This window comes from Garra rufa, chromosome 3, assembly GCF_049309525.1.
Source record: "Garra rufa chromosome 3, GarRuf1.0, whole genome shotgun sequence".
NCBI classification, from domain to species: Eukaryota; Metazoa; Chordata; class Actinopteri; order Cypriniformes; family Cyprinidae; genus Garra; species Garra rufa.
In genome coordinates, this window is record NC_133363.1 from 51,143,884 (window position 1) to 51,166,857 (window position 22,974).

The window sequence follows — 22,974 nt, forward strand, 5'->3', positions numbered from 1 at the left end:
TCCTCCCACATACACCATTGTATCTTACCACTGATCACCCAGAAAAACAAGAAGGCAGAAACCAAGGCATTCCACATAGCGAAGATACAGCTAAACACAGTATGATTCCCTGGTACAGGGCAGACAAGACAGCAAGGCCAGAAATACACTAAACACTCCATATACCAGCACATACACTGGGATATAGTGCTGCTGCAGACAGTCTTGGAGATACACTGCATCTGTGATGGTAGCTGACATAAGAGCACTTAAATAATGGAAGGTAAAAGCAGAGGATTTGCTATTGTCACTTTCAGATTCACTGCAATGCACCTATTGCAATTTAAGCAACGTGAATAAACATCACTAAAACAGAAAAAGCTAAAAGGTTACTTTTAAGCAAGTATACCACTTATCTTCATTATATATGAAATTAAAGTTTAAAACTGCCTGGTTTAAACAACACATACTAGAGCTAGATGCTTACTGGAGGAGGTCTCACATAATTCTACATTTGCTTCAGGATGCCTACGCAAAGCAAACAATGTTACAACCCAGAGAAATGCATGACCTGTTTCCAAAAGAAGCATTCATTGTGCATATGTTAAAGGTCACAGTATTGCAATGCTGAGTTTTGCATTCTGTTGACTATGTGAATCTGTGAATTAGAATACATTTACAGATATATAGTAAAACCATCTTCATCTGTGTGTTAAAGTCTGGTTATGGAAAAGTCACACTCCTGGATCAGAAACAACCATGAAAAGTTTCAAAAGGTTTCCAAAGGTTTCAAAACAGTACCATTTCAAGATAAACCAGTTCTTGACATGCGCAAACAACATCAAAAAATGCATTATGCTGAAATGAACTCAGTAGATTGTAGATATTGATGAAGATCAGAAGAAGAAAACCCTTTGCCCTTTACATGATATATTCCTGTTCTACTACAGGAAGACATAGTGAAGTCTCAGGTTAGGTCTGACAGGCACTTTGAAATAATTTTCACTTTCTTTTCATTCTTGAGTCATTTTTTCTATTTAATTTAATAAAATGAATAAATGATGATTTTTACATTTTTGGATAAACTATGCCTTTAAACATATCATATGGTTAAAACTTTTTTTGCCTTCTTGTAATTGTTCTGTATGTGTGAACACTACAGATGAAAAAAAGACTGAAATATTTATTACTCTTCTGACCAATATTAAACTCTAAGATGTTTTTTTTTTTTTGGCAGTTTATGTGTTTGTTTGAATATATATGTTTTGTAGAATTAAGGTTAAATTTTAAAATAGCACTTTAAGACTCCCTGAGATATCAGTACTCAATAGCAGGTATAATTAATTCATGTTGAAATTATATTTAGTAAGAACCAAACATTCTGTCAGGGATTACTAGTAAAATCATTCTTCATATTTTTCATTATCTGTCCAGCAGATACAATGCCTTTCAACCATCATCATTGTGCCCTTGAACAAAGCACACAAGGTTGCTCCAGATATAGTTCATGGTGTTGTTCTGTGCTGAAGTATGGCAGAAATGTAGTTGTTTTTGATGTTCAGTCTATTGATGATATATCATCAGTCATTACCTTAAGTCTTTCACAGGTCTGTCAGGCACTGGCTGGAGGAAGTTTCTATAAACACACAGCCTTGTGATTGGCCACCCTGCAAATCAATCACTCTGTTTTGACAGCGTTCATGTCCTCCTGTCTGAACTCGTGCTCCTCCCAGGAATGTGTCCAACAGCAAACCTCTTTTCCACAGCTGCGCATAAATAAATACACAAAATAATACGAACGTCAATACAACATTTTTTCATTCATTCATTTATAATAAGAAACTGTGACTAAAGTCAGCCTCTAACCTCAATTGATATTTTGGACTTTGGGTTCCTGCTGTAAAAGATGGCCTTGGTGTTGAATTCAGGACTTCCATCTTTTTTGAAAATTTTAGTCCTCACAGAGTCTTCTTCACAACGGATGACAGCATACACATCAGGAGCTGATATATAGATATACAGAAGAAAAGATGAAAATTAAAGGCATAACCAGCTAAAAAACAGATAAAATGCTTGTCTGCTAACAGCGAAAACAGGACTGCTCCAATTTCTGACTGAGCCAAAGTTGTAACTTAAAGGGATAGTTCACCCGAAAATGAAAATACCGTCATCATTTACTCACCCTCTAGTTGTATACATCTCTTTCTTCTGCTGAGCACAAAAGAGGATACTGTAAAGAATGTTGCTGAGCAAACAGCTGACGGTGGCCATTGAATTCCATAGTATTTCAATGTTCTTCAAAATATCTCCTTTGTATTCAACAGAAGAAAGAAACGCATACAGGTTTTGAATAACTTAAAGGTGACATGTCATGAAAATCTGACTTTTTCTGTGTTTAAACACTATAAGCGGGTCCCCAGTGCATCTACCAACCCAGAAAATATGAGAATAGACATCTCAGTTAACTTTGTTTTAGTAAGCCTTTCCCTTTGGCAAGCCTTTCTCTATCTTATTATATTATTATTCTTATTATACCGCCTCTTAATCTGCACGTTTACACTCAATGCCATTGTGTTTTCACAAGTGACAATGGTGTACCAGTTCTAACGGCATTGAAAAAGTTCAACCAAACCATGCTAACTGCACAGACGAGCACAGAACACTATTTAGAGTCCCAGCCTCAAAGGAGACAAGAGAGCAGTGTATTTATTTACTGTATTTTACACTGCTGCCACACAGATCTAATATAAACATACAATTTATTTCCAAGCTGTTTACCTTCACAGACATAACTGACTGTTTTTGTAACTCCTGTGTGTTTTTAACATATTTTTTTACATAACATATGTATTTGACAGTTTAAGCGCAATAAGACATGAAAGAGAACTTAGTTAACATTTGAGCAATTTATTGTTTTTTTGGTGAACTATCTCTTTAATGAAACTTGGAATATTAAGCACAATGGTACTTAAATGGTACTTACATGTGCTTTTTTGTACTTTATGGAGTTGTCCTTATGTTGCTTTACCGAAAACTGTGAAAAATTGTGAAATCTGATTCTGAACTGCTAACCTCTTTCCTTCTCCATCTGAATGGACCTGAACATGTTTAGTTCACTAAGATCTCATTCATGCTTGCCAGTCATTTAGGTATTACAAAAAAGTTTCATTGATGAGTTTTAACCTGTTTTTTTGGGATGGCTAAGGCCAGAGGCTTTGAGTAAATGGACTGTAGTTACAGCGCTGGGCTGAGGAAGACAACACTGCCACAATGAAGGAGCTGGTAGCTCTTCCTTCAACTCCCTGAAAACAGTAGATAAAGTGAAAAAGAAAAAAAGGAGTATAAAAAACAGGATGAATTTTGAAGACACATGCTTCTAAATCATTTTAATCAGTCACCTTGGTAAACTTTCAACATTAAAAATAACTGCATTCAACTGTAAGTATTTAGAACTGGATTGTCATTTTGTTTACTTTTCAATTGACTGCTAATTTCAATGTAAGACAAAGCAGAGTGGCCCAATCTCCTTTCCCTACCTAAGGCGCACGTGTGAGTGTGAGAAAAAACGTAGAAGGAACCGACCAGTGGCACCAGGCTGGAAAGTAGTGGGGAGGATGACGTAGCGTCCAGGGCCAAGAGTCACCCGCAGAGTAACGCTACGGGAGTCCATATACACAGAGCTAGCAGCCTGCTCACATAAATACTGTACACGACATACACGATTCACCTCCACCTGAAGGAAAGATAAATAGAGGGACAGAAGAAATTGACATTATCAAACAGACAGATTCAAAATCTGATATTGTTTAAAAATGTAGATGACTCCTCTGATTATTTAGTCACTTACTCTTAGAACCTCAAAGCCAATTGGTAAGTTCTCCCCACTTCCTTCCCTTCTTTTCATCCTCCTGTCCTCCTGTTGCAAACATATCAACACCTCTGCCCCATCTCCAACCAGTTCAAAAAGGAACTAAGATATGGAGAAAGAAATGAAGGACAAACATCTGAATGTCAGATCAGGAAACATATGATTAAGAGAGATAGGAAGAAAATAAGCAAGCTTTTTAAAAGGGATTTTGAACTAACCTTAACACAAACCAAAACAAATACTTTATGCTTCAATGTCATTTTTAGTTTGTAAATTTCCAGAGTGTCCCACCTGGGGGTTGTATAGGAATGTGTCTCTGTGATTGATACATCCTCCACAACGACTTCTTCTGTCAATTTGCCTCTCCCACCTCATCTCCTTGCCTTCTTGTTTTTTCAATTGCTCCCTTCGCCCCTTAGTTTGCTTTGGTTTTACTCCTTCTTTTTCTTTCTTTTTTTGTTTATCTCCTTGGATTTGTCCCTCTTTCTGCCTTTCACTCAGTCTTTGTTCTTTTTTGTCTCGTCTTTGAGCTGGCCTTTGTTTGGACCATTGGAGCCCTGATGAAGACCTTTGGTTCTTGACGTTTAGACGGCAGGAAGATGAAGGAAGAGGTGGGATCCTAGATGCATATGTCCAGGCGCCCTGGCAGCACACCTCCCGCCAGTGGGACTGTGGCCAGAGGAGTGATCTTTCTGCCAACCTGCAAACCACCATGTCTGTGAAGTAACGACAGAAGTCCTCAAACTCCATCCTAAGAAAGATGAGAAATTTACAATACTGGGTAAAAACATGTTTCTCAAAAGAACTATGTCTACATTGTCGGCCAAATACATGTCCATATCACTCAAAATTTACATTAATTTACATTACCAAAACTCTCCAATATCTCGGACAATAAGGCCCATCTTCTCCCGTTCTCTGCGGCAAAGCTGCTGCCACTGAGGAGACCTTCAAAGTAAACACAAGCATTAAATCTCACTTACCATGTCATAGTTTGTCCTCAGAAATGGGCTATGAAGCTTGAATACACAATTTACTTTAGTCTGTGATCTCATATCTACTAGAATTTATTCTGCCCCCTAAAACTGTGCTCCAGGTGAGGCTTGAACTCACAATCTCAGCTTCACTCTGCCTTATAAGCAGCACACGCTAACCAATTGCGCCACTGAGCCAAAGATGCTTAGATACCCAAATCCCAACTTTAAAATCTCTGGAACATTAACAGATATTTACGAAGTGACTTGACTTTAAGAGCTCGAATTATTTTCTTACTGGAAAACTTCATTGCAAGTACGTTATTAGTCTTTGGCCTTGGTTCTTGCATCCTAAAACTGTGCTCCAGGTAAGGCTCGAATTCACAGCCTCAGCATTGCTCCACTTAGTACTGTCTTATAAGTACCGCGCGTTAACCGATTGCGCCACTGGAGCTCTTGAAGCAAAAGATTATTACCAAACACCATAGATTAAGCCAACCCAAAATGTTAATTATTTTTTAGGACAAGGGCCCAGAACCAGGGTTGAAAACTACTGATCTAAGGTATGGGTCTCTATCCCTTTTCCTGGAGAGCTACCTTCCTACAAACAAACTGATTATTTCAGTCTCTTTTCAAGAGACTAAAATTATATTATTTTAAAGGGAATTATATTATATTACAGGGAAGAGAAAAGGGAATCCTCTTTCACATTAGAGTCACAACAGGACCCACTAGAATATAGGAACAAGTAAAAGTGAAATATAAGAATATTCTACAGAATGGTATTATTTATCACTTATATTGAAAAAATCTGTTTGTTTGTTTATAACAGCAACCAAGAAAAGGGAAGAGCAAAAAAAGATAGCTGGTGGTCCTGCACCCCCTCATACCCCGCCAGAGGGTTGAATGCCACTAGACCCATTGTTGAGGGCATCCCTGGGGGGCAGCTCTTCCTTAGACCAGCAGCCGGGGTGCAGCAGCCCCTTCATAACTGGTAAATGAGTTTATAATTCTATTTGTACAATGTAAAATATTTGGTTGTAGCCTTAATTAAAATGCTTTTTGTACTTCAACATTTATTTATTTATTTATTTATTTATTTTGTGTGTAGTTTTGCATAACACTCCATGACTTTTAACTGTATCCACTTTGTGACTGTAGTATGCACTGTAAATTGGGATTATATATATATATATATATATATAATTTGCTTACTCTGAAGTTCAATACTGCCTATTGGTATAAATAATTACAAAAAAAGTGTGTGTGTGGGCAGTACCACATCCCTTTGTAACACCATTTTGTTTCCATTGCACAGGACAGTGAAGCAACCCTGTCAGATGACTGTGGTTTGGAGGAAGTACCTGTAAGTGCATGCATAATTTGGCCTGAATTTGTATCTACTTGTGTACTTCTATTTCTGACTGCAGTGTGAGTTGCAGGCAGAGAGGCCTGATACAGAGGTGGACAGTCTTGTAATTAATTTTACTTCCTTTATGACATGTATTGACCATTAAATGTTGTCTCTACAAATGAAACAGGGTGACATCCATTTGCTCTATAAGAGAAGTCTCCAGCAAAAAATAGAGTATACTGAGCTAAAGAAACAAAAGCTTCTAGGTAAATCCACCAATCCGCTTTTATAGCCGTGATCTCTCATCTTGATTCCACAAAGTAATTTACTATTACTACTCTAAAATATAAATTAAATGTGAAATAATCAAATGAAATAGAATGATTAATAGTACATTTCCCTTTTTTAGAAAATGACCTGTATGTATCTGTATGAAATCAATAAGAGAATCAAATACTGCATTATCTTTAGTTACACTGATAATATTTATTTATGGAAAAACAGTGTTACACAAACTACACAAACTATGTTTAAGTGACATATGCATTTTTTAAATGACAGACTGCATTTTTTTTTAAATAAATTACCCTGCATCACATATATGTGCGGTCATCTTTGACTTGTAATATAATAGTACAAATTAATTGGGCAAATATCGCTGTTGCTTTCGTATAAATGAAGCGGACATAACTGAGTGGCCGCGATCTAATCATGTTTACATAAAGTAAGCCTGCTCCAGAGCAGGTTTACGCTTACGGATCTTTTGCTATGACAGCAAGTCCCGGATGAGCGTCGAAGAACCGAATGATCCAAGATCACACGAAATCGTCAACAATCAAATCCAGCTAACTTAGTTAGCGAGGTACGAAGAACGGACCGCAGGGTTGATGAAGGTTGATGTTTATGTCTTTTATTTAATTCAACTAGCATGTTTCTTGCATCCTAAAACTTCGCTCCAGGTGAGGCTCGAACTCACAACCTCGGCATTGCTCTGCTTCGTACTGTCTTATAAGTACCGCGCGCTAACCGATTGCGCCACTGGAGCTGTTGAGTAAAAGTGTATTACTAAACACTTTAGGGAAAGCCGATTCAAAATGTTTAATTACAGAAATGGGCTATGAAACTTAAATACACAAACTGTAAATTCCAATTTACACATTATTGGAAAATTAGCACCTATGCTACACAGTGTCAGCCTCAACTGAAGATGTACAGCCAAAACTACACCCGTCTTTTACGTTAGCTTTTCACTTTGAACTCTCTTCCAACTGGAATGACTTTTGAATCGTAAACTATGCGCCAGGTGAGCCTTGAACTCACAACCACGGCATTGTTCTGCTTTGTACTGTCTTATAAGTACCGCGCTAACCGATTGCAACAGCTGTTTTAAGAGTGCTTGAATACAGAAGTCCCAACTTCCAAATCTCACTCATTGGAACATCAGCCTGACTTTTAACTTACAGTAAGAGTTTGAATTATTCTCTTATTGGCATGCCTCCATTCAAATGGTAACATTTACATCTTTGATATCAGTCTTTTATCCTAAAACTGTGCTCCAGGTGAGGCTCGAACTCACAACCTCGGCATTGCTCCACTTTGTACTGTCTTATAAGTACCGCGCGCTAACCGATTGCGCCACTGGAGCTCTTGCAGTAAAAGAGTATTACCAAACACTATAGGGAAAGCCAACCCAGAATATTAATTACAGGTCCTTCTCAAAAAATTAGCATATTGTGATAAAGTTCATTATTTTCTGTAATGTACTGATAAACATTAGACTTTCATATATTTTAGATTCATTACACACAACTGAAGTAGTTCAAGCCTTTTATTGTTTTAATATTGATGATTTTGGCATACAGCTCATGAAAACCCAAAATTCCTATCTCAAAAAATTAGCATATCATGAAAAGGTTCTCTAAACGAGCTATTAACCTAATCATCTGAATCAACTAATTAACTCTAAACACATGCAAAAGATTCCTGAGGCTTTTAAAAACTCCCAGCCTGGTTCATTACTCAAAACCGCAATCATGGGTAAGACTGCCGACCTGACTGCTGTCCAGAAGGCCATCATTGACACCCTCAAGCAAGAGGGTAAGACACAGAAAGAAATTTCTGAACGAATAGGCTGTTCCCAGAGTGCTGTATCAAGGCACCTCAGTGGGAAGTCTGTGGGAAGGAAAAAGTGTGGCAGAAAATGCTGCACAACGATAAGAGGTGACCGGACCCTGAGGAAGATTGTGGAGAAGGACCGATTCCAGACCTTGGGGGACCTGCGGAAGCAGTGAACTGAGTCTGGAGTAGAAACATCCAGAGCCACCGTGTACAGGCGCCAGGTCAAGCCACTTTTGAACCAGAAACAGCGGCAGAAGCGCCTGACCTGGGCTACAGAGAAGCAGCACTGGACTGTTGCTCAGTGGTCCAAAGTACTTTTTTCGGATGAAAGCAAATTTTGCATGTCATTCGGAAATCAAGGTGCCAGAGTCTGGAGGAAGACTGGGGAGAGGGAAATGCCAAAATGCCTGAAGTCCAGTGTCAAGTACCCACAGTCAGTGATGGTCTGGGGTGCCATGTCAGCTGCTGGTGTTGGTCCGCTGTGTTTTATCAAGGGCAGGGTCAATGCAGCTAGCTATCAGGAGATTTTGGAGCACTTCATGCTTCCATCTGCTGAAAAGCTTTATGGAGATGAAGATTTCATTTTTCAGCACGACCTGGCACCTGCTCACAGTGCCAAAACCACTGGTAAATGGTTTACTGACCATGGTATTACTGTGCTCAATTGGCCTGCCAACTCTCCTGACCTGAATCCCATAGAGAATCTGTGGGATATTGTGAAGAGAAAGTTGAGAGACGCAAGACCCAACACTCTGGATGGCCGCTATCGAAGCATCCTGGGCCTCCATAACACCTCAGCAGTGCCACAGGCTGATTGCCTCCATGCCACGCCGCATTGAAGCATTCATTTCTGCAAAAGGATTCCTGACCAAGTATTGAGTGCTTAACTGAACATAATTATTTGAAGGTTGACTTTTTGTGTAATAAAAACACTTTTCTTTTATTGGTCGGATGAAATATGCAAATTTTTTGAGATAGGAATTTTGGGTTTTCATGAGCTGTATGCCAAAATCATCAATAATAAAACAATAAAAGGCTTGAACTACTTCAGTTGTGTGCAATGAATCTAAAATATATGAAAGTCTAATGTTTATCAGTACATTACAGAAAATAATGAACTTTATCACAATATGATAATTTTTTGAGAAGGACCTGTATTTTCAGGACAAAGGCCCAGAATCAGGATTGAAATCTACTGATCTAAGGTAGGGGTCTTCAACCCTTCTCCTGAAGAGCTACCTTCCTACAGACTTCAGTTCCAACTTTCCTTCAACACACCAGTCTATAATTATCAATTAGCTGCTTCTAGTGTGTTTGATTAGGGTTGGAGCTGAACTCTGTATTATGATAGCTCTCCAGGAGCAGGGTTGGTAAAGGTTGATGTTTATGTCTTTTATTTCATTTCTACTAGCATGTTTCTTGCATTCTAAAACTTTGCTCCAGGTGAGGCTCGAACTCACAACCTCGGCATTGCTCTGCTTCGTACTGTCTTATAAGTACCGCGCGCTAACCGATTGCGCCACTGGAGCTGCTGAAGAAAAAACATATTAAAAGTGTGCCACTAGAGCAACCAACCCAAAGATGTTTAAATACATAAATGCTTCCAAACTTCCAAATCTCTTTGAAACATTAGCCGATATCCTACAAAGTGTCCACCTCAATTAAAGATTTCCAGTCAATATTAGCCCGACCTTTAACTTAGACAATTAAATTATTTTCTTACTGGAAAGCCTTTATTCAGGTATAGAATCTAAGGGGAATGGTAAAGTTTGCGTCTTTGGTGATATTCTTGTTTCTTCCCAAAACCGTGCTCCAGGTGAGGTTTGAACTCACAACCTCGGCATTGCTCCGCTTCGTACTACTTTATAAGTACCGCGCGCTAACCGATTGCGCCACTGGAGCTGGTGAGGTAATAACGTATAACCAAACACTATTGGTAAAGCCCATTAAAAATGTTCGATTACAGAAATGGACTATGAAGCTTGAATACACTCACATTACTAGAAGATAAGCAAGATTAGACAGCCAAAACTACACCTTTCTTTCACATTGGCTTTAACTTGGAACTCTTTTTCCATCTGAAATGACTTTTGAATCATAAAACCATGCTCCAGGTAAGGCTTCCTTACTGCCTTAGAAGTACCAATTGCGTCACTGGAGCTGCGATGGCAAATATCCACTACCAAACATACATAAAGCCAACCCAAGATGTTCAATTATAGAAATGGATTATGGTGCTTAAATACACAACTTCCAAGTCACATTGTTGGAAGATTAACACCTACAGACTGTCCACTGAGGCTTGAATGCATAACCTCAGCATTTCTCTTCTTTAGAAATTTTTAGAAATAGGCTACTAAGCATGAATACACTTGCCCAAAATCAAGACTTTCTTGATGAAAGATTAGAACACAATTGATTTTGTGCTTTTGAGAGAGACAGGTAGCTATTAACTCACCCAAGACTCCACGCTCCTGTCCAGTCGGCCGTGCCCCAAGGGTTCCTCATCCGGACCATGTACAAACGAGTCTCTGACATACGGAGTTTCTTGACTGCAGTCACACCGTATGCATGACCTTTAATCAATCCACAGTCCAGAACTGATTCTACCTGCTCTCCTTCTGCTGGCTGCAACACAAAAAGAGACAAAGTTGGTACAAAATGAGTGAGGTAAAAATCAGCTTGTGTCATTATTTTTATCAGGACACACTGAGCAGTTATTATGTGGTATTTGCTTTAGTTAGTTGAATAGACTGTAAAAAATAAAAGTTTTTCCTAAAGATTTCTGACCCGAATGGAACAAGTGATGAGCGCTTTATGGCTGTGTGCGTGTGCTAGTGTCTGGAACAGCATTTTTCTCTGGTCCGTATGCTGGATCAGCTCCTCTTGGTTCAAACTCAATGGTTCAGAGACGCCGCCAGTAAAATCAACTAGGGCTTCGGCTGTATTACCTCCCTCTAAAGCCTCATAACACCCATTTAGCCTAAAAAGGCAGAGAGAGACACAAAAGAGCTTGTTCTACCTTTCCAGACAACGGCATAATTTATTGAAATGATTCTGTCTTATTTAACAAGCATCTCACTTGGCATAAGCTTTCTCCAACAAAGCGCTCCAGAATTCCCGTGGAGTTGCAGAACGACAGAAGAACAGCGTACCATCCTCACTAACTGGTAAACGGTCATCGACCACAACATCTGTCCACTGGCCCAGTCGCCAAAAACGGAAGTGAAAAATTCCAGCATACCGATCCGGGTGCTTTGGGTGCCACTCCTGTTCAGCATGGTCTGGGATCACCTGAATAAGTGACAATTAAAAAGTAAGGAGAAAGAGAGAACAGGAGTGAAATCTTGATAAATGAGCAATTTAAACCCATATACCCCACTATTCAAATGTTTGGGGTCGGTAAGATTTTTTAATGTTTCTCCAATTATTTAATCACAAATACAGTAAAAACAGATATATTGGGAATATTGTGAATAGATATTATTATATTTAAATGAACTCTTTTACCATTTTAATATATTTTAAAATGTAATTTATTTCTGTGATGGGATTTACTTGAAATAAAAATATTTTGTAATATTTCAAATGTCTTCATTGTCACTTTTGATCAATTTAATGCATCCTTGTTGAATAAAAGTATTAAAGAGATAGTTCACCCAAAAATGAAAATTCTGTCATTAATTACTCACCCTCACATCATTCAAAACCCATAAGAGCTTCTTTCATCTTCGGAACACAAATAAAGATATTTTTGATGAAATCCGAGAGCTATCTGACCCTGCATAGGCAGCAATGGTACTACTATGTTCAAGGCCCAGAAAGGTAGTAAGGACATCATTATAATAGTCCATGTGACATCAATGGTTCAACCTTAATTTTACGAAGCTATGAGAATACTTTTTGTGCGCAAAGAAAACAAAATTAATGACTTTATTTAACAATTTCTTCTCTTTTGTGTCCATCTATGCCACACATTCACAAGAGTATCCCCAGTGCATCCCAGCAGGCACCAGACGTCAATATAATGTCAGGTTGATGCTGGACCCCAACGTCAGAGAGACGTTGTATTTTGGTTCAGAATGAAAAGTGGGAAAAGTGACGTTGACTTAATGTCGGATTTTGGTTACCCAACCAAAAAGCATATCAATGTCAGCTGATGTCAGCATTGGACATCAAACCGTGGCATTAGATGTTAAATTGACATAGAATTTTGATCACCTGACGTTGCAATCAAATATCAACATCTTATGACACTGTGTGCCTGAACGTGTCAGTTACGTTGCTGTCTATGCAGGGTCAGAAAGCTCTTAAATGTAAAATGCAAAAATATCTTAATTTGTGTTCTGAAGATGAACGGAGGCCTTACAGGTTTAGAATGACATAAGGGTGAGTAACTAATGACAGAATTTTCATTTTTGAGTTTACTATCACTTTAACTTCTTTTTAAAAATCTTACAACCTTCAAACTAAATATATATAATTTATATATTCTGACCTTCTTCCAGAGGGAGGATTCTGCTGCCAAACATGATGTGGCTGCCACCATCCAGCAGTTACCCAGACTGCCCTGGTGCAGATCCCTTGTGCTGATTCCATCTACAAATAGCCGAGGGTCTTTACACAGTTCCTGGGTGTAAGACAGAAGACTCTTAAATAGTTTGTATGTGTTTATGGTTACATTTACCTATTTCATCAAAGAAACATTTCATAATAATATAACCTTATTAACCTCAAAAGTAAATAAGAAGAAAATCAGAATAGATAAAAAAAATTAATTAACAACAAACATATAAAAAAACAGTGCATTAATGAATTTTAGATTAATTTTAATGATTTAATCAGTATATCTCATGTAAATGTAGCATATTCTGTTGGTAATCTCTCTCATCTGAAGCCATACACACAACACACACACTCTTCGGGGAATCAGGTTACAGACGCCTTGCAGCCGTCAGAAAGGCCTTTAATTAAACATATCTCTTATGCTGCTGACAGTGCAGCCACATTTAGAATAACAAGAGTCACCAGGATAGATGAACTCACTGATACTAGAGGGTCAGAAACTACTGGCTTGCCACCAGACCTAGTGTACAGTAACATCAGACTGTACTGTACTTAGGGAGCAAACTCTTTTACAGAAAAGAAATACTTTCTTTTAATATATTTTTTACATTATTGTGGTGTGATAACCTTTAGCACCAACAAAATCTTTAAGGCCATCTACATGACAATATACACCTAAAAATTGACTATAAGCACATAAACACATTTGTGACCCTGGACCACAAAACCAGTCATAAGGTTAAATTTTACAAAACTGAGATGTATACATCATATGAAAGCTAAACAAATAAGTGTTCTATTGATGTATGGTTTGTTAGGATAGGACAATATTTGGCCGAGATACAACTATTTGAAAATCTGGAATCTGAGGGTGCAAAAAAATCTAAATGCTGAGAAAATCACCTTTAAAGTTCTTCAAATTAGGTTCTTAACAATGCATATTATTAATCAAAAATTACATTTTGATATATTTATAGTAGGGATTTTACAAAAAATCTTCATGGAACATGATCTTTACTTAATTTCCTAATGATTTTTGGCATAAAAGAAAAATCAATAATTTTGACCCATACAATATATTTTTGGCTATTGCTACAAATATACCCCAGCCACTTAAGACTGGTTTTGTGGTCCAGGGTCACATTTAGCAACAGTCCACTGTCAGTTTCTCTTACCCTGGGTCTCTTCCACGTCAGTCCTGGAGGGGGCGTCCTTTTGTAGAACAGTGACTCAGCTGAAGGAGGAAAGAATGGATCTTGGAACAGAGCTCCTCGCCTCAGACATGATCTCTTTAGCTTATGATAACACTGACTTTGAAACTTGCACACTTTCTCAGGCATACTGCAAAGGGGGGGAAGCAGAAAGAAGCTGGGGGAAGATGAGAGAAAGGGAAAATATAGAAGAAAGAAGAGAAGGGGTAGACAAAAATTTAGATTTTTTTTAAATCAACCCATGTTCACTTATTATCTTAGTATAATAAGTAAAATAATACATTTAAATAAAGTAACATAACATAAAAAATACCTAAGTGCAAGTGATATTTATTCATTTTTTAATATCCTATTTCTGTTGAAGTGATGCTTTTATCATATACAGCAGTAACAGCCGGCTGTAACCTCGAGTTTAGCTTTAGTTTCAGGGATGATTGGGTAACGGTGTTTTTGCAGACGGTGTAGTTTCCCTTGGAAATGGAGAAGGGTTAGACATGCCCTGGAGAGGTTAATGTGTCAGGAGTCCCTTTGCACGTAAAAACATCAAAATAAAATATGTTTAGAGGGAAAGTTGTTTGGGATCATGGTTTAAGAGTGATTGGATATCTCATATTAAAGTCAAGGCTCTAAGTGAAGTGTGTGTTTTTGTGTGCATGAGAGACAGTATGTGTGTGTGGGAAGGGATATGATTTAGGGGGACATTTTAGCTATTGGGGTTCTGGCAAGGGGCACGGGGAGGCCAGGGGCCAACTAAGTGTGCTGGTATATGAGCCACCTATGAGTGTTTGTAAGTTTGCGTTAGTGCTTGTGTATGTGTGTGTAGTCTGGATCCAAGTTGTGTTCAAATACCGGACAGGCCAACACTAGCACTGCACTCTTGACTTACCTCACTGAGGAAAACACACTAAATGGATCACAGTTTAGCAAACGCAAAACACCCAGCACAGAACATGGTAAATTAAACATAGTTTGTTCTCTTTAATTTATATAATTTAATTAGAAAACATGAAATTATAATTTAATGTTTTATATTAGTAATATACAACACAGATTACTTCTGAATAAAATGAATATACGCTACCAGTAAAAGTTTTGGAACAGTAAGATTTTTAATGTTTTTAAAGTCTCTTCTGCTCACCAAGCCTGTATTTATTTGATCCAAAGTACTGCAAAAATAGTACAATTTTGAAATATTTGTACTATTTAAAATAACTATTTTCTATTTGAATACATTTTAAAATTGTATTTATTCCTGTGATTTCAAATCTGAAATTTTAGAATCATTACTCTAGTCTCGTGATCCTACAGAAACATTCTAATATAGCAATTATTCTGATTTGCTGCTGAAAAACATTTATTTATTATAATTATGTTGAAGAAATCTGAGTTGAATTTTTTTCAGGTTTCTTTGATGAATAGAAAGTTTAGAAGAACGGCATCTGAAATAGAAATCTTCTGTAACATTATAAATGTCTTAATCAATACTTTTAATCAAATTAAAGCATCCTTGCTAAATAAAATAATCGATTTCTATAATTTCTTATAATGTTACAAAAGCTTTTTTATTTCAGGTAAATGATCTTTGGATCTTTCAGTTCATCAAAGAATCCTGAAAAAATGTCCTGAAAGAATGATTTCTGAAGGATCATGTGACACTGAAGACTGGAGTAATAATGCTGAAAATGTAGCTTTGATCACAGGAATAAATTACATTTTAAAATATATTAAAATAGAAAACAGCTATTTTAAGTACTAAAAATATTTCGAATTTTTAATATTTTTGCTGTACTTTGAATCAAAAAAATGCAGGCTTGGTATGACTACTTTGTCTTACTGTTCAAAACCTTTTGACTGGTAGTGTATTTGTGTATTTTAATTAATAGCAAATCAAAAAAGAACAATTTCAGGAATAAAATTACTATAAATATTTTATAGAATAGTTATTCATATAATATTTTATATTAATATTTTGTGGACCAACTTTCAGCACATACTGTTCAGGTTTGATTTTGGCTTTTTTGTCTATGCAGATTTGCACCACAGGCTGTTCTGTTTAGTCAGATAACACTGATGCACTGCAATTTTCAAAATCTGTCACAGATCATCAGTTGGCAGAGATCAGGGTTTTGACTGGCCCACTGCTGAACATTTACCTTTTTGTTCTAAAGCTATTTCGATGTAAATTTGAGTCTGCGTTTGGTATTAACCTCCTGGTAAAATTTGCACCGCTTGTTCCTGCCTCTACTAAAAAAGCCCTAAAGCATCTACTATGCATCACCATAGGTGTTTTTCTTTCTTTTTGAGGAGTGGGCAAGGCTTGACTTACACATATGTCTTTGAATTATGACTAACAAGCAACTTGACCAGAAAATTCTCTGGACACATTTTCACCTTTAACCAGAATAATTATGCTTGACAGTGGAGTTGTCAGGAAATGGTAGTTATTTTAATGATTCACATATGGAGGACAATTGTAAGGCAATTGTGTCCTTGTTAGAGCAATTGTTTTTCATCTGTGTAACCCTACAACTTCTACAGCAGGACTGAATCTTTCTGCAAACACCTTGTTTCAGAATATCTGCAAACCTGAAACAACACCACAGTGGAATAAATGTCATGTTTCAATTCTAAATCATTAAAATAGCATAAAGAATGTAATTTCAATAACATTGGTAAGTAAGAAAACTACTTAAAGGTCTGAATACTTTTGCAGTGCAACATATAATCCATATAAACAATGTTGCCATGAATTCGTAGAGTCACATCACCATTTGTGACCCTGGACCACTAAACTAGTCATAATTCAATTTTTTTTAATTTAAATGTATACATCTACTGAAAGCTAAATAAATAAGCTTTATAATGATGCATGGTTTGTTAGGATAGGATCATATTTGGCCAGCTATTTGAAAATCTGGAAAAAAAATCGCCTTTAAAGTTGTCCAAATGAAGTTCTTAGCAATGCCTATTACTAATCAAAAAGTTTTTATATATTGACTGTAGGACATTTACAAAATATCTTCATGGAACATGATCTTTACTTAATACCCTATAATGATTTTAGCATAAAAGAAAAATCGATAATTTTGTCCCATACAATGTATTTTTGGCTGGTGTTACAAATATACCCATGCTACTTAAGTTCTTAAGGGTACATAAGGGTCACATTTAAGCTTTTCCTCCAAATTATATTAGCATTTAAAATGATAATATCATTTAAAATTTCCTTGTTGTGCATTCTGACTTGATAAGGTGAGCACTTGGAAATAAATTTTACATGGTAATATAATTTAATGGAATCAATTTTAAGTATTAAACAGTTAAAAATAATAACATAAAACATTATATTTTTAATATATTAATATTAAAATAAGAAAAATCACAATTTAATGTGGCAAACATTAATAATCCCAGTATATAATAAATATACAATAAAACCACTGTATGAATTAACAATGAAAAATTTATGTTGAAGACTAAATTCAAACCCACTAACAAAGAGATACTACACTTACCTGTTCCTCACCTTTGTTTTTTTTTGTTTTGCTTTGCCTTGGCGTAAAATGTTCCTTGTGCCAATGTATCCTTAAGGTATTTTCAGGTAAGCCAGTTATTTGGAGTGTATATATACAGGATGAAACGTATAAGACTTCGGCCATCAGTCATTTTGCAGTTGAGTGTCCATGTGTCTAATATAACAGGATCAGCGTAGCAGGTGTTCCCTTTCTGTTTGACGTCGCTCTGACAACCTGGTTTTGTCGGTGGACCAGGTATGGGTATCCTTGGGTCTGCTAAATAGGTAAATACTCTGTCATTCATTTGCATATTCAATATACTATTTCATTAATCTTCATAACATGTAATGTTGTATATGTCAAGTGCGTTTACATCTGTGTGTGTCTACCTGCACGAGGACCGTTATCTGTTCGGGGATGTAACTCCATCCGTCCAGCCAGTCTAGCTGAAAACACAGTGACATAACAAACAATTACTGATACTGAGACAAGTGTGTGCACACATATACACACAAAACACCCTATCAGCTTGCAATGAAAGAAAAGGTTTTTATAAAGCTGAGAAGGGCCACTTGCCTACATTTGTTTACCCCAAAATGTATAAACAGTGCAATAACTCATTTAAATGACTCATTTGCTTTTGTTCCATCTAATTGCATATGTCCTTTTTAATAAAGTGTATTTCTTCACGCCCTCTGCCTGACCCTGAAACCTCAGATGAATCTCTCTGCCACCTGTCTCCCTCATCGCTGTTTTCCTGTGTCTCTCACTCTTACATTAACACATGAGGCTATCCCTCTTTTCCAAATCCCTTAATTAGACATGCAGCCCCCATGCCGCATGATCACCCACAGTCTCACTCACGATCTGGCCTTCTTGTTCACTCTGGGTATTCCCAAGTTCTCACGTAGTACTTATCCCAGTCGTCTCTCTGGATTTGTCATCTCTCTCATTATTCTCTCTCCTTCGCTTTTCAACCCCCTCCCTCTGGCACCCACCAGAAGTTTCATCATATCATATTGGCTGTCAATAAACACGTGGCACTGACACCTGAATCCTCAAGACGGCCCAGAGCCGGGTAATGCACCCTTACACCCCTCTGAAGGCACACAAGCTTCAATACCAACAGCTAAACTCTTACTTGAGAATCATTAATACAAATAAACGATTGCCAAGAAACTATTGCCAAATGGCTTTTACAGATGACATAATGGTTTGTAAACTGAGTGCCAGCCAGTTGATTTAATGCAATCTACATGTCGCCATTATAAATACGCATCTAAATTTTAAACCTGTTCAACTCACTCAAGGTGGGACAATAGATTAAAAAGATATTGCTTCTGCCAAAATGTCATATGATTAATGCTCCATAGTTATCAATAGTCTCTAGCTAGAGCATAGGTGTGAGTTGACCTTTACGTTATTGGCTATACACACACACACACACACACACACACACACACACACACACACACACACACACACACACACATGTTGGGTTTACATGTTTTATGGGGACATTCCATAGGCGTAATGGTTTTTATACTGTACAAACCGTACTTTCTATTGCCCTACACCTACCCTACACCTAAACCTAGCCCTCACAGGAGATTGTGCACACTTTTACTTCCTCAAAAAAACTCATTGTGCATGATTTATAAGCCTGTTTCCTCATGGGGACCTGAGAAATGTCCCCACAAGGTCAAAATCTACTGGTATTCCTATCCTTGTGGGGACATTTGGTCCCCACAACGTGATGAATACCAGGTGCACACATCCACACACACACACACACACACACACACACACACACACACACATATCTATTTTCTAAAAGTTTTCATTTAATGCTCAGCTGAATCGCAGACACACGTGTTAATTATTTGACCAAAATAGGAGGGATCATACAAAATGCGTGTTATTTTTTATTTAGTACTGACCTAAATAAAATATTTCACATAAAAGATGTTTACATATAGTCGACAAGAGAAAAATAATAGTTGAATTTATAAAAATTACCCCATTCAAAAGTTTTCATTCGCTTGATTCTTAATATTGTGTTGTTACCTGAATGATCCATAACCATTTTTTTTTTTGTGAAAGTTGTTCATGAGTCCCTTGCCCTGAAAAGTTAAATTGCCTGCAGTTCTTCAGAACAATCCTTCAGGTCCAACAAATTCTTTTCTTTTTGGTTTTTTAGCTTTTTTGTGTATTTGAACCCTATCCAACAATGACTGTATGATACTGAGATCCATCTTTTGACGGTGAGGACAATTGAGGGACTCATATGCAACTATTACAGAAGGTTCAAATGCTCACTGATGCTCCAGAAGGAAAAACAATGCATTAAGTGCCAGATGTGTAAACGTTGAACAGAATGAAGACATTTTTCTTATTTTGCCTAAATAAGAAATAAATGAAAAACATTTAGTACTGCCCTTCAGAAGCTACTTAAAGTTTCCCAGAGGACAAAATAAGTTACATTTACCCTGATCCTTAAATTCAAAAAGTTTTATTAATGTTGGTGTTTCCTTCTGAAGCATCAGTGAGCGTTTGCACCTTCCGTAATAGTTGAGTCCCTCAGTTGTCCTCAGTGTGAAAAGATGGATCTCAAAATCACACAGTCATTGTTGGAAAGCTAAGAATTTGTGGGACCTGAAGGATTTTTCTGAAGAACAGCGGGCAGTATATCTGTTCAGGACATACAAAGAACTCATGAACTAAAAAAATAAACAGCTGTGGATCAATAACAACACAGTATTAACAATCAAGCGTATGTAAACTTTTGAATGGGGTCTTTTTTGTGAATTCAACTATTTTCTCCTGTGGACTATATGTAAACAAGTGTGAAGTACCTAATTCAGGTCAGTACTGAATAAAAATAGCATGCGTTTTGTATGATCTTTCTTATTTTGGTAAAATAATTAACATTGACATATTAAGAGTATGTAAACTTTTGATCTCATCTGTAGAAACATTGAACATACATTAAGAAATTAAGGATGTGTCTGTAATACGGTGCCTGAACCCTCACGAAAATTAACAATGGATTTACTACAAATAAAACCAAAAAACACGGTTACTCTACTATAGTTAAACCATGTTAATAATTTAATCATGGTATTTGTAGTAAAACTGTGGTTATAAAAAATGCAAACAATATGCAAAAAAAAAACTTGGGTTACTACACTTTTACTACAATAAAACCATTAATTTTCGTAAGAGAAGCGATTATTGCATTGTCTCTGTGTATCCTAAGAATGTATGTTAATGGATGAATGCACTCATTTCACAATCTTCCGTTTGTCTTGCGTCTTAGATTTTCTTTATTTTGAAGAGTAAACATTCATGATACTTTTCTTTTAAATCTTTTCGGGGGAGAACTAAACTCAACGATTTGTGCTTTCGATTAGCTATGCCTCAATCGATAACGCGTTTTCTGTTTGCCATTTCTTACCGTCGGCTTTGGCAATGCGCATGCTCCGTTCCACTAGTCTGAACCATTCTCAAAAATGTCGATGTGGCTTTAATGTTAACTGTTGATTCCAAGTTTGTAAACAAAGGTCACTATGGGAATATTTGCCATTTTCTTTGTTTGTATGTTCAGCCTCGTCTTGGCAAACCAAGAGGAGCGACTACCAAATAAATGCGAGGGTAAGAAACAAAAAGTGTCCTCCTTTCGTTTGCCCTTAAGGTGTTGAATGTAAATCTTTTTTGTTTTTCAACTATCCTATAATTAATATAAAATATCCCCTAGTGCATAGTTTGCTTAAGTACTTCTGCGTGCATGTGTAAGTTATTCAGTCGAAACGAAACTTAAATCGTTTTTTTATTAACCCCTTATATAGTTTGTAAATTACTGACGGTGGAGTTGCAGGACGCCTTGGAAAAAACTGGCCGCTCGAAGGAAGTTCTAGAGCTGGGAGAAGTTTTGGACACTGGCAAGCGCAGGCGCAAAATCAAATACAACACTTCGTAAGTAGTAATGACACACTGATATTTCAGCTCTGTCCCTATGAGAAAGCTTAAAAACAGTATTGATGACAGTATTGTCAGTTTTGATAGTAAAGACAGTATTGATGTTCTCCCTCCTCTTGCTATTATTACAATTTATTTCCAGAGAGACACGACTCACTGAGGCCATGGACAACATCTGTGAAAGAATTCTGCAGTATAAAGTCCATGCTGAGAGACCAGGGAGCCTTCGCTATGCCAAGGTATTGAGCTCACCTTAGCAGTTTTTCCCAGCCCTTAGTTGCAAGAAATTCAGTCAGTCCTCATTTAAAGAGATACTTGTGTGTGCATGTTATGTGCAGAATGAATAATTTTAGACTGTTGTGTTGGTCAGGGCACAAGTCAAACCATGAACACACTAATGAACCTGGTTGATAAGGGAGTGAAGGTAGAGCTGGGTATCCCTTATGAACTGTGGGATGAACCATCAGTGGAAGTGGCAGACTTGAAAAGACAGGTAATACACGTTCACTAACAAAGAGCGAGCCGTAGGTGATGTAATTGGATCATCTTCTTAAAGTATACAGTGGTGACCAAAATTATTAGAACACTAGTATTTTCAACCGGATAAAAGTGGTTTTAAGTCCATTTTGTCTGTCTTTCGCTGTAGTGTGTCAGTAGGAAATATCAGTTTACATTTCTAAACATTAATTCTGCTATTTATTGTAATAATCCAGTGACATTTTAGTTTGCACAAGGAGTCTGACAACAGCCAGTGCTCCACACAGAGATCTGATGTTATCATCAACCAGTGTGTCTGGAATTAAATGAAGAAACAGGACAAACTGAGGCAGACTAAATCCAGAAGAACTGTGGCAACATCTCCAAGATGCTTAAAGAAACCTACCTACAAAGCTACCTAAAAAACTATGCGCAACTGCACCTAGGGCAAAAGCTGCTTCAAACACAAAGGATGGTCACACCAGATGTTAATTTAATTCAGTTAATAGAAGTTAATTGATAAAGAAAATCTATTTATGACATTATTTTTGACCACATCCTCATTTTACAGCATTTTTACACAAGTGCATAAACTTTTAACAGTACTGTAGCTTTGCAGGTAGGTTTCTTGAAGAATCTTGGAACGTTGCCACAGTTCTTCTGGATTTAGTCTGTATCAGTTTGTTCTTTTCCTTCATGTCATTTCAGACTGACTAGATGATGTGAGATCAGACTCCTTGTGCAAACATAAATGTCACTAGATTATTACAATTAATGGCAAAATAACTGACTTAAAACCATTTTTAGATGGTGAAAATACAAGTGTTCAATAATTTTGGTCACCACTGTATGTGTTATTGTTATTGATTAATAATGATGTTTCAAGACCTGGACTGTCGGTTTGTAGGTATCAATGTTAAAAAAAAAAAAAAAA

General features: G+C 37.0%; 2 protein-coding genes and 4 non-coding genes across 6 annotated transcripts; 1 reads left to right on the forward strand and 5 right to left on the reverse strand.

Annotated features, from left to right (window-relative positions):
• Window positions 1–1,238: 1,238 nt before the first annotated feature.
• LOC141332166 (calpain-5) lies at window positions 1,239–14,199 on the reverse strand. Its single transcript, XM_073837273.1, has 12 exons — window positions 14,035–14,199; window positions 12,792–12,923; window positions 11,376–11,587; window positions 11,084–11,276; window positions 10,752–10,921; window positions 4,718–4,795; window positions 4,139–4,598; window positions 3,827–3,949; window positions 3,516–3,712; window positions 3,163–3,281; window positions 1,846–1,982; window positions 1,239–1,745 (listed from the first exon to the last, which is right to left on the reverse strand). Exons 1-12 carry the CDS (start codon window positions 14,197–14,199, stop codon window positions 1,581–1,583), a joined length of 2,151 nt encoding a protein of 716 aa, XP_073693374.1. The 3' UTR covers window positions 1,239–1,580.
• trnai-uau (transfer RNA isoleucine (anticodon UAU)) lies at window positions 7,127–7,220 on the reverse strand. The gene is made up of 2 exons: window positions 7,183–7,220; window positions 7,127–7,162 (listed from the first exon to the last, which is right to left on the reverse strand). It is a non-coding gene; the product is annotated as a tRNA-Ile (tRNA).
• On the reverse strand, window positions 7,727–7,820 carry trnai-uau (transfer RNA isoleucine (anticodon UAU)). Its single transcript has 2 exons — window positions 7,783–7,820; window positions 7,727–7,762 (listed from the first exon to the last, which is right to left on the reverse strand). It is a non-coding gene; the product is annotated as a tRNA-Ile (tRNA).
• On the reverse strand, window positions 9,729–9,822 carry trnai-uau (transfer RNA isoleucine (anticodon UAU)). The gene is made up of 2 exons: window positions 9,785–9,822; window positions 9,729–9,764 (listed from the first exon to the last, which is right to left on the reverse strand). It is a non-coding gene; the product is annotated as a tRNA-Ile (tRNA).
• Window positions 10,102–10,195, reverse strand: trnai-uau (transfer RNA isoleucine (anticodon UAU)). The gene is made up of 2 exons: window positions 10,158–10,195; window positions 10,102–10,137 (listed from the first exon to the last, which is right to left on the reverse strand). It is a non-coding gene; the product is annotated as a tRNA-Ile (tRNA).
• A 6,865-nt stretch (window positions 14,200–21,064) lies between the features above and the next one.
• Window positions 21,065–22,825, forward strand: cnpy4 (canopy FGF signaling regulator 4). Its single transcript, XM_073837584.1, has 4 exons — window positions 21,065–21,239; window positions 21,434–21,560; window positions 21,706–21,802; window positions 21,934–22,825. The coding sequence occupies exons 1-4, from the start codon at window positions 21,155–21,157 to the stop codon at window positions 22,072–22,074; spliced, it is 450 nt and encodes a 149-aa protein (XP_073693685.1). The 5' UTR covers window positions 21,065–21,154; the 3' UTR covers window positions 22,075–22,825.
• Window positions 22,826–22,974: the final 149 nt, after the last annotated feature.